The 12,027-nt window shown below is 36.4% G+C and overlaps 1 protein-coding gene across 1 annotated transcript in view; it reads right to left on the bottom strand.

Moving 5' to 3' along the window:
* Nucleotides 1-12,027, bottom strand: part of ZYG11A (zyg-11 family member A, cell cycle regulator) — an 87,010-nt gene that overhangs the window by 24,571 nt on the left and 50,412 nt on the right. The window contains exons 5-9 of the mRNA XM_006879807.1: nt 9,004-9,144; nt 6,764-6,940; nt 2,088-2,152; nt 161-260; nt 29-82 (exon numbers count right to left, since the gene is read on the bottom strand). Of these exons, the coding sequence (XP_006879869.1) occupies nt 29-82; nt 161-260; nt 2,088-2,152; nt 6,764-6,940; nt 9,004-9,144 (537 nt within the window). The remainder of the gene's footprint in view (nt 1-28; nt 83-160; nt 261-2,087; nt 2,153-6,763; nt 6,941-9,003; nt 9,145-12,027) is intronic.

Raw genomic sequence — 12,027 nt, 5'->3', positions numbered from 1 at the left:
AAGATAATAACAATTATAATTAACCTACCCTGATTGCCCTAAAGAGTTCTTCCTTGAGCTGTGCAGTTTGTTCAGGTGAAAGCTAAAAGCAAATATAAAGTAAGTGAAATACAGAAACTCCATTAAAACTTGAGAGAATCTTGCCTTTGAAATCACATACCTGCAGGGCAAGAATGGATATGATGCTCACTGCCATTGTTTGCATCTTGGGGTTTTCATGCTTACACAGCCACTTCATTACAAACTTGGCAGCATCAAATCTGAAAAGTAGTAGTGGTTTTTCTCACAGTTAAAAAAGTTTGTGGCACTCTATTTGGGGAGAGAAGAAATTATTTAGCATTTCCCTCTAAGTCTTTCTTCTAACAGCAATAGAAATAGCCTTGGACTTCTAAACCTCAGTTAAGAAACGAAGAGCATCTGGCAAACAGGAGAAGAGTAGAAGAGAAAAAGGGAGCATATAAATAAGCATAGGAGTAAAATACACAGGATCCAAAAAAAGCATGAACAGTTTCAATTATTATGGATCCAAAAATGAAGTTTCTCAATAAGTGGTCATTTGGAATTTGACTTATAAGTTGTGCTAAAATGCAGCAAATAAATCACTCATCCAGAGCACCTTAGCCTACAATTTATCCACAGTCCAAAGAAATTTTGTTCCCATTGTTTTATGTGCCGTCGAGTCGTCTGTGACGTATAGCACCCCTATGTACAGCTCTGAACCCTGCCTTGTGATGAGCCAGTCTCACCACCAATTCTAACTCATCAACTTCCATTGCTCTAGTTATTGTATCAATCTATCTAATCAGGGGTCTTCCTCTTTTGCACTGTCCCTTCACGCTTCTGAGCATGAGGTCCTTCTTCAAGGACCAGTGCCTCCTGGCCATGTGCCCTAAGTATGTGAGACAGAGCTTCAAATTCCTAACCTCCAAGTTGGTTTCACCCTCTCCAAGACAGACCTATCTGTTTTCTTGGCAGTCCATGGTTTGTTCAAGACTCTTCTCCAGCACCACAACTCAATTCTGTCATCCTTAGTCATTGTCCAGCTCTCTGATGCATAGCAAGTAATTGCAAAGATTATGGACTGAATCAGGCGCACCTTAGTCTCTAAACTGAGATCATTGCTTTTCAGTACACTGGGGATGTCCCTGACAGCAGATTTCCCCAGTACAATTCATCTTTTGATTTCCTGACTGCTGGTGCCAAGAGTGTTGACTGTGGAGTCAACTAAGCTGTAACTGTTAACAACCTCAATCTCTTCTCCATCCATCACAGTGACGTCAATGTGCCCAGTGGTGAATCTTTGTCTTCTTTAATGTTGAGTTTCAGTCCATACTGAAGACTACAGCAAGTGCTTCAGGTCCTTCTCAGTTTCAACAGCAGCACTGTGTCATCTGCATAATGTAGGTTGTTGATGAGTCCTGCTCCAATCCTGATGCAACATTCCTCCTCATAAAAGCCCAACTTCTTGAATGTTGTCCCAAATTGTTCCCATTAGCCTGTGCTTGTTTCTTCTATTTATAGCAATTCTTATGTTTTTAAATACATTACTATGGAAGACTACAATTGTTCCAAAATTGTTCTTGTTATGTGCTGTTGAGTCACCAGCGACACAACAGCTCTGAAGCCTGCCCTGTCCTGAGCCAGTCTCACTGACTCCGACACATCTACTTCCAAATAAAGCCCGTTATACCTGAGACAGTGATTTTTTTTTTAAAAAAAGACATAATATAAAAAAATGACATATTTAAAACAGCCTATAGTTCTTAAGCTAGCCTTCCAAATACTATCCAACATTATCATATTGAATCCTCATAAAAAATCACAAATTTGCAAATGAGCAAACTTGGGCTCAAAGGTAACAGAAAAAGCTAAACCATGAATCCAGCTATGACCGATTTCATATTCTTACCCACTTCCTATATTGCAATCACGTAAGGACACAATTTAAAAGCAGAGTATCCAGGTCCCATTCGTGGGAAAGGGTCTGTACTTCAAATACCCTATCCTATCCCTAATCAGGCCACACTAAGGAAGGAACTAAGAGCACTGACGAATATTTCAATCAAATGACCAAGATTTACACTTACCTGTCAAATGGAACATCTACAAGAATCCTGGAATTGGTTAAGGAGAGAAGGCAATTCTTCTGTAACTTCAAGGGAATAAAGAAAAATAATTTTTAATAAATATATATTCCCTTCTAAATAAAGGTACTTAACTAATGAATTTCTTACTGAGTACACACAAGGTATCTGGCCCTTTCCAAGTTGCTTACTTAAACTCTGACATTCACCTTTGTCTAAAACCCTAAGAGTGTGTTACCTTAGGCTCTGGAAAAATCAAAGTGGAAAGCAATCCACTTACTGGATGGTAAATCTTCTTGTCAGAGTACATGATCTAATTGTGATAAAGCTTCTACTTTCTACCCGAGTACAGTATGGAATGAACCTAGCCCTTTACATACAGGCAGACAGACAGAAAGCTTCCTTGAGGAAGTATCTGAGGAAAGATATGTTGATAGGGTCTGTCAGCTTGGTTTTGTTTCATGGTAACCCTATGTACAACAGAACAAAAACACTAAGCAGTCATCCATCATCCTCATAGTCATTTCTGTGTTGAATTTATTGTTGTAGTCACTTTGCAAACCATTCCAAGGCATCAATTCTTCTTCAGTCTACTTAACTGTCTAACTTCCACATGCATATAGAGGTGACTAATGATTAATAAAGCTTAAGTCAGGTTCACCTTAGTCCTGAAAGTGACAACCTGACTTTAACTTTTCAGAGGCCTTTTGTTGTCAGGTGCTGTCAAATCATTCAGTTCCAATTCACAGCAACAATATGAACAACTAATTTACCGGTTTTCCTATCCTATGCCATGCTCATGATTTCCAATATGTTCAAGTTCATTGTTGCAACTGATGTGTCTTCCTCTCTTTCACTGACTTATTTTTCCAAGAATGACTTTTTCCAAGGACTGGCCCCTCCTGACAACATGCCCACAGTAGGTGAAAGGAAGTTTCTTCATCCCTGGCCAAGGAGCACCCTGGATGCAATTCCTTCAAAACAGACTTTTCCTTTTGGCAGTCTTTGATGTACTCGATACTCTTCACAACCACCATACAAGGCATCAATTCTTCAGTTTTCTTTATTCACTGATTTTCAGATGCATGTAAGCAATTACAAATACCATGGTTTGGGTCAGATTGTCCTTTCCTCCATCTATCTTGATGTTAACTACTGATCCAGTCATTGAGAATTTTTGTTTTCTTGATCTTAAGTTATAATCTATATTAAAAGTTCTAGTCTTCAAGTCTTCACTTTTTACAAGCAAAGTTGTATTATCTCCGATGCTGATGCCTACTTTCATATATTCTAGTTTCTCCAGTTACTTGTTCAGCATACATACTGAACAGGTATGGAAAAAAGAGTATATACAATCCTGATGGACATCATCTTATTTTAAACCATGCAGCAGCCTCTTGTTCTAACCAATTTATACACCAGCATAAACATTTCTATAATCAAGATATAAAACGTTTAGATCACTCCAAAGAGCTTCACTGTGCCTCATTTCAGTGCAGTGGATTACTTCTATGGCTTTTCTCGCTTGATTATTTCTAACACCTGGCTAGATAGGACTATGCCAATGTAAGGTGCCTGTGGCCCACAAAGGGTATTAGATAAGCTGCTAACAAGAATATAATATAAATAAGGTAAACGACAACTTTCTGGAGTGACTATGAAAATAAGATGTGTAAAATCTAACTTGGGGACTGGTCAGGATTTAAAGGTATCATCCCAGAGGCACAGACTGTGATCAACAACAAAGTTAAGTTAGTGAGAGAAGCACATTCTTTGGACTTGAGATTCTTGTGCTGAGAATTCCTCAAACCAGAGATGGAGAGCTTAAACAACAGAGAGGATGAGATACTAAGAGACAGCAAGACGAAACAGTAGAAGCCAGAATCTGGAGTGAGCTGTGGGACCCAGGCTCATGGAGTGAGAAAGCTGAATGCCTTTAGGTAAGAGGCGTAGTGGAGTGGATTCCTTGGGCTCTTTTCTGGAAGGTCTAATTGTGCTGATACCTAGTGCTACACCTGAGAGTCTTTGAATACAGGCTTGGAGTGGAGAAAGATGCACTGCACACTTACTTAAAAATGAAAGACGTAAAAGAGCTTTGTTATATTTTCCTGAGTAGGGCAACAGGCCAGGCTAAGGACTCTAGAAAAAAGTCTGCCTTTGGACTCTGAAAATAAGGAGCTTAAAAGAGGCTGTCCTGAATGAATAACAATATCCTCAGTCATTCCTAATCCTGATTTCTAATTTGTTACTTTCCTAATAAACATCATCATCCTCAGTATTATCTCTAAGTTAAGTTTAGAAAATGAGGGAGCACGTCTGACCTCAGAGATAAGGTGTTACTGTGGTTTGGAATTCTTTTCTCTTCTGAAGTTAACAGAGGTCAGCCTCTACTGGCCCTGTACTCACTGTTTATACACCCTTCCATTTATACCTATTTTGCAAACTGCTGTATAGCTTAGTGATAAGTAGTCATACTGCCAACTCAAATGCTCATGGTTTGAAACCACCAGCTGCTCTGGAAGAGAATGATGGACAATCTCCTCCCATGTGATACACAACCTCTGAAAATCTGTTGGAGGGTCAGCTATCAATCAGTTCTGAATTGGCAGTATATCACAAAACATCAACAGTCTTTTCTAAGGTTCTTACTTTAGTTAAGCACTTTCATGAGAGTCATCTATGTTGCATGTATTGGTCCTTCCTTTTTTTTATTGCCAATGGGGGTGAGTGTATTGGAATCAGTGAGACTGGCACAGGACAGGGCAGGCTTCAGAGGAGCAGCTGTACATATTATGGTGGCAAACTGACAGCATAAAACAACAGAAACAATAGTATTTCCTTATATGAACAAATCATAATTTTACTATTCATGTGATACTGGACATGAGGGTTGTTTCCAGTTGTCTGTCATTATGAATAAATGTACTATATATGAGTTTACTATGCATGCTGCTGCTGTGCACCATAAAGTTGGAGCTGACCCTCCAACAGTTGCTCAGAGGCAGTTAATCAAAAAGGAGGAGACTGCCCATCTTTCTCCCATAGAGCAGCTGCCGGCCTCAAACCACGTGCCTTCAAGACTGCAGTGCTGCTTCTTATCAACAGACCTCCTAAGAGGCATATAAGATTTTACTGTTTGGTAAATACCTAGAAGTGGAATGGTTGGGTAGTATAAAAGATGTCTATTTTTAACTTTTTAAGAAACTATCAAACCACTAAACTGGTAGTATTGCACACTTCCACCATTAATCTATGAGAACTCGAGTTGCTCTCCACTCTTATCAACACTTGGATTTTTCCATGTTTTGTTTTTTAGCCAATCTAGGCAATCTGTTGTCAGGAGGCATTAGTCTTTGGAAAAAGACATGCTTGGAAAAATAAAGGGTTGGAGAAAGAGTGAAAATTCTCAAAGTGACTGCAACAATGGGCCTAAACATGATGGAAATTGTAGGGATGGCACAGGCTAGGTTAAGGTTTTAATTTGTTCTTTACAGCGTCACTGTAAGTCATAGTTGACTTGATGGTACCTGACAACAACAATAGTATAAAGAATTTTTTATTTTCATTTTCTAAAACTGAAGAAACTGGGCATCTTTTCTTGCATATGCTACAGATCTACTTATCTCTTAACTCTTTTCATTACTTAGAGTATATATTCTGGATAAAAGTTATTTGCCATATACATTCACTAAAGTATATATTCAAAGATTTATGTATAGGTGTGCACAAATGTCTGTATACATATACAAATAAATCTCTATGTACATAAATATGCATATACACACCCATGGTTATTTTTTTTTCTCAGTCTGTGACAGGTATTTTTATTAAATTTGTGTGAGTAGCTTTTAGTTTTTATGAATTCCAATTCTGCATTTTGTCCTTTTATGGTATTTGATTTTATAATCTAAGAAATCTTTGTTCTTTACTGCAAGGTCAAATATTTTCTCATAGACGCTTTTATAGTTTTTGGATGTGTGATATTTTTACATCTGATGACAGCTAAGCCAAAGTTCATTTTGCTCCATATGAATATTCAATTCTTCTACATTATTTTGTTGAGAAGACTATCCCTCTCCCACTGACTGACTGTGGCATCTACACAGGTTTTAAAGAGTACTGATTCCAGTGAATATCCACTAACCAAAAGGTCAATGGTTTAAGTATAGGAGAAAGATGTGTTACAGTCTGTTTCTGGAAAGATGTATAGTCTTAGAAAACCCTGTAGGGGAGTTCTTTTACCTTACAGGGATGCTGGGAGGTGGAACAGACTACAGGGAAATGGGTTTAGTTTTCTGGTATGTATGTGTTGGTCTACTTTTAGGATCTATTCTGTTACAAACTTTTACTATACAAGTACATAAAGTACTAGAAAAATAAAAAGGAAAAATACTCTAACAGAAAAAAGTCATGATAAATAGACAACATACAAAAGAAAAACATGTATTAAAAAGGTTAAACTTAATAAATTTTTAAAAGAATACACCAAAATATTAATGATACTGCTCAACAGCTGGTTTATAAGTAATTTAGAAGTGTTTTGCTTATATTTTGTTTTCTATAATAAACATGGACCTCTTATGCAGTATTTCTCAAATAGGATAATAAACCAGAACTAAGTAATCCATTCTTCTTTTTTATAAATGTGTCCTGAAGTAAAAAAGCCTAAATCTAGTTACCTGCTGGTAATGGGGGAAATTTTTCAGGGCCTTGAAGAGCAAACAGGTAACTTCTGACAACAGACGGACTGGCATCCCCTTGGCCAGGCCCTGGCGTGTTAAGTTGAGGGCGCAAGCACTGGCCGTGAACTGCACTGGCAAATCCAATGGATGGTTTCGCATTCCTATAGTCACAAGCTGAAGATGAACTTATTTTTAGTGGCATACAATATTAACGTATTTTGTACAATCTTGTTTTTATGTTAGTTGGCAAAAATGTTTGCTCAGTAGGAACAGTAACATATGTTTCCTAGCCTCAGCACTTTTCCTTTAGGGTATAGTATAGTAGCAATAACCTCCTAATTCAAACATAGTCATTAACTAGTTCTGGGATTATGGGCAGGTTACTTACCTTTTCTGAATCTCTCTTTTCTCATTTATAAAATTAAACAATCTCATAATCACTTATTGATCAGCACTCATTTTAAGGCACTGTGAGAGGTACTACAGTAGACACAAACTTATACTGTCCTTAAGCTTAAAGCTTTGGGAGAAAATAATATTTGTATACAAATGACATTGTGAAACACATCAAGAAAATGGGAATTGAAAAATGCACCAAAAGACATAAACAAAGTTAAAGTGCCATCTAAAGTTGTTAGGAAGAGAGCAATCATTTCTATTATAAACTCAAAAAGCACAATGAGGCTTGAGGTAGCGGGAGAAGTGGAGATTAAAAAGGCTTGCTGGGTAATAGAAGAATCAAAAGGAAAAATGCTAAATTGGCAAAAGATGGGATAAACCTACGAAGAGAAATTTAAAACCAGACTATGGAAGATCTAGGACACAAGTATAAAATATATGAGTACAATCATAAAAAATTCTTAGCTATTCTAACATTTGAAGACATTGTGATTCAATTCTTCTACCAGGAATAGTAAGCGCTACACAATTCAGAAAGGAATCTATTGAAACTTAAAAAACTATGGTTTTAAGAGACCCACCTCAACAGCTATATAAATTTCTCATGAATACTAGAGAGAAATCCTGAATGAATTTCTACTGTAGAAGATGACTTTTTTTATCCTTACAGTATTGATTTACCCACAGGGTTTGATGAGATTGGCATCATATGCACGTCAGAGATGCCTAGACTAAAAACCAAAATAGACAATTTTCACAGAAACTCACATGAAAATGACCATGAGAATATCTAATTCAATTTCCTCATTACAGGTAAAACAAAAGTACAGAGTTCTTTACATAGTTCTTGCTTTATGTAGAAAATAATCTTCAGTGCTACAGAAATAGCTATAATATTTAAAGAACTGCAAAGATTACAAATAATGAAATTACAAGATGACTTAAGTCTTTTATTTATTCAGTATTAAAAAAATACTGAAAAATATATATTTCATTTTAAATAACTAAAGTTCTCTTTCCCAAAATACTTCTTCTAATTACATTTAAAGTAAATTCATCATTCCCTAAATCAAAACTCAGCTATGTGAATATCTGTAATTACTTTATTCACAAAATACTTTAAATGGTAGATGAGGCCATATCAATCTTTTATTAGAGTTTTCTTCCATTCCTCTTAGGGACAACGAGGCTGTTTTCAGTCAGATGTTCTTAAATGCTAGGCTTTCAAGAGTGGTATCATGAGTAAGTAAAATAAGAAAACCGTTTTAATGCAAAATTAATTCATGTTAAAAATTGCTAAGTCTTATTTTAGGAAAAAAGGAGCCCATGTGCCACAAAGGGTGAGCACTCTTAAGTTGCTTTCAGAAACATGAGTAGTTCAAAGCCATACGGTAACTTCATAGGAGAAATACCTGGAAAAATGTCTCAATGAAGATTGTTATTAAATGCTGTCATGTGGACTATGACTCACAGCTACCTTATGAACCTTGCCCTATCCTGAGCCAACCTCAGTGAGTTCAACATACAGCCTAGAAAAACTATGCCATCTAACAGAAATATTAATAAAGAAAAGCAGTGTAGTGATCCAATTTTCTTCTCCCTCTCTTACACTAATTATAAAAACAATGATTCAAAGTGATTTTGCGCAAATCCAGATGCTTAAGGAACCTGGCAGTTAAGCTTCACAATGCTTTTGTCTTCTCTAAGAGAGCATTTGGCCTCTTGTGATATGTTTGTGGACAAGGTACATGAGCTGTTTCAGAGCAATGTACTCATTTGGTAATTTTTCATTGAGCCAAGTTTCAAGCTATTAAACTGCCTTTTTGAAATGCTATTACCTTTAACATGGCAGGCATGGTTATTTGCATTGAAAAAGTTTCCGCAAAGAGCTTGTAGAGGGCTTCCTTCATAAAACATGACCTATTCCTGTATCTGCTCAGTGCTTCGGAAATCTGATTCATATTGGCTCCTCCAGCAACCTAAAAAACAAAGACGTTACTGATGTAGTTCTGATCTTATCTTTTATCACAGGATCTTTTCAGCCTCTAGTGTTAGAAATAACATGTATTCATAAAATTTTTCAGATGTTTTATAAAGTTATTTTAATTTAAGAATAAGTCCAATAGATTAATATTCTCACCAATCTCATGTTTTTAGGTAGAATAAGAAAGAAGCGAACTATGATGCAAGAAAGAAGTGAAATATGCTGTTTAATGTAACATGGGGATTCAGTTAACACGTTGCTGCAAATGACGGCAAAAGTGTTTCTAAGCACGGCCGTCAATTTAAAAATGTGCAGCAAGATGTTAAGAAAAACTAGAGAACATGAAACAGAATTGAAAAGTTAAAACCAACCAAGAGAAAAACAAAGACGACAGCAGGATAATGTGGATCAAATAATACTACTAAAACTTGGGTTCCTTTAGAGGAAAAAGAGAAAAACTATAAGTCAGTTAAAAAAAAAAACACAAAAACTAACACCACAAAACAGAAATTGAGCATACTTAAAACTCTGACAGTAGAAAAGGAATAAACTTTGGACCTCCATTAAGATACCATAGTACAAAAAAAAAAAAATTTAAAAAAATAATAAAATTAAAAAAAAAAAAAGATACCATAGTACAAGTACACAACAGATAATAGAGATCAATGGAACAGAACTGGGAAGCCAGAAATCAATCCATTTATCTATGGTCAACTGATCTTTGACAGGGATACAAAAATCAATTAAGTGGGGAAACAATAGCCTCCTTAACAAATGGTTCTGATAAAAATGGACACTCATCTGTAGAAAACTGAAGTAAGATCCACACCTTCACTACACACTGAAACTAAGTCATGGTGGATTAGAGGACCTAGGCATAATAAAGTCTAGACTATAAAGATCATCAGAGAAAAAGATAGGAACAAATTGAGAAGACCTAATGAATACTTTTCTGTATTTTTACTATTAAATTTTTACTGAGTCAAAGTTTACAAAGCAAATTGGCTTGCCATTCAACAATTCATGCATACTGTACTTCATGATACTGATAAAATAGTTTATATTTTTAAATAAACCTTTAGAAACAGACTAGGAAAAAAAAAAACACAACACAGACATTTTTTTTAAACCTGCATGTTAGCACTTTCATTCTCATTTGCTGAGTGGAACCAAATCATAGCTGAACCTCTACTGAGTTTCTGACCATAGGAGATTATACATCTTTCTCCACTGGGGGCACAGGCATGAAAAGACTTTCAAGCATAACCAAAACCCCGCAACCAAGAGAGGACAAAATAGATGAATGGGACCTTCTAAAACTCAAATCCTTGTGTGCATCAAAAAACTTCTCCAGAGGAGCTTTGGTGGCCTACTAGCAAGAAGCTGCACTAAAATCTGGAAAGCACACAGTTCAAATCCACCAGATGCTCTGCTGGAGGAGGAGGGGCAATCTCCTCCTGTAGGATCCAATTCGACAGTACACAACAACAAAAATTTTTTAAAAAAAGTAAAAAACCCCTTTTCCTCCAAGAGTTAAAATGAAGCCCAAAGCCTGGGAAAAATAATTAGCAATAGTGTATCAGACAAGGGACTCAAATATAAACTTTATATAATATTCTAGCACCTCAATGAGAAAGACAATGCAATCACAAAATTGGCAGATAATATGAACACATCACTAAGGAAGAAATACAGATGGTCAATAAACACATGGAAAAACACTCAAAATCAACAGCCATTAGAGAGATGCACATGAAAACAAAAATGAGATAAAATTTCATTTGAGCTACAACAGCAAAGTCCAACAGGACAGCAAACAATAAATGCTGGTAAGAATGTGAAGAGATAGAAAATCTTATACACTGCTGGTGGGAAGGTAAAATGGGACAACCACTACGGAAGGCAGGCAGTCTGGCATTTCCTCACAAAGTTGAAAAGAGAAATATCATTTGCCCCAGCTATTCTACTACTAGGTATATATCCCAAAGAAATTAGACCGGTGACATAAACAAATGTATGCATATCCATGTTTACTGCAGCATTATTCACAATAGCTTAAGAGATGGAAGCTTCCACATGCCCATCAACAAATGAATAGACAGATAAATTGTGGTACATTCACAAAATGAAGAATCAAGCAGCACTGAAAGTCAAGAAAGTCGTAAACCAACACACAACACAGATGAATCTGGAAGACATTATGTTGAGTGAAATATCTCTATCACAAAAGGACAAATACTGCTTAAGACTACTGAATGGATAGGAAGGAAATGGAGAAGGAAAAAAAAAGACCAGATAAATAATGAACATGGTGAATAGGTGAAAGAAAGAACAGTCTGAAAGGAATGGACAATTAGATATGGGCATGACAATCTGGAACAGGACAAGCATTACAAAGCACTGGGGTAGGAGGGGAAAATGTGTATGAATGAATGAATAAAAACTAACCTCTTTGTAAACTTTCACTAAAATCACAATTTTAAAAAAATTTATTAGGTTCAATGAAAATTTACAGAGACTTTGGATTTCCATTCATTCACTGTTGTACTATTCTCCCCTCACAACCTTCCCCCTAGTACACTACCCTCTGGGAAGAGTAAAAAAGAAAAACTCTTTCACTGTTTTACAGTCCTTCCCCCCAGGTCCACTCCACTATGCAGCATTTGCTCTGGACATCCCTTTTAAACAGTTTTATCCCTCATCTGTTTCAATGCAGTGTATGTTATTGAATCCATCTTTCTCAGTCTCCCCCCAACCCCGAGGTCAGTCCTGCTTTACAACAATGGCACCATGCAGTATTTGTCCTTTTGTGACTGAGCTACTTCACTCAGCATAATGTCCTCCAGGGTCACCCATTTTGAATAATATTGCATGAGTT

The sequence above is a fragment of the Elephantulus edwardii genome, unplaced genomic scaffold, assembly GCF_000299155.1.
Source record: "Elephantulus edwardii isolate Elephantulus edwardi_28Jun2011 unplaced genomic scaffold, EleEdw1.0 scaffold00005, whole genome shotgun sequence".
Classification (NCBI taxonomy): Eukaryota; Metazoa; Chordata; class Mammalia; order Macroscelidea; family Macroscelididae; genus Elephantulus; species Elephantulus edwardii.
This window is presented reverse-complemented; position numbering and strand designations above follow the sequence as displayed.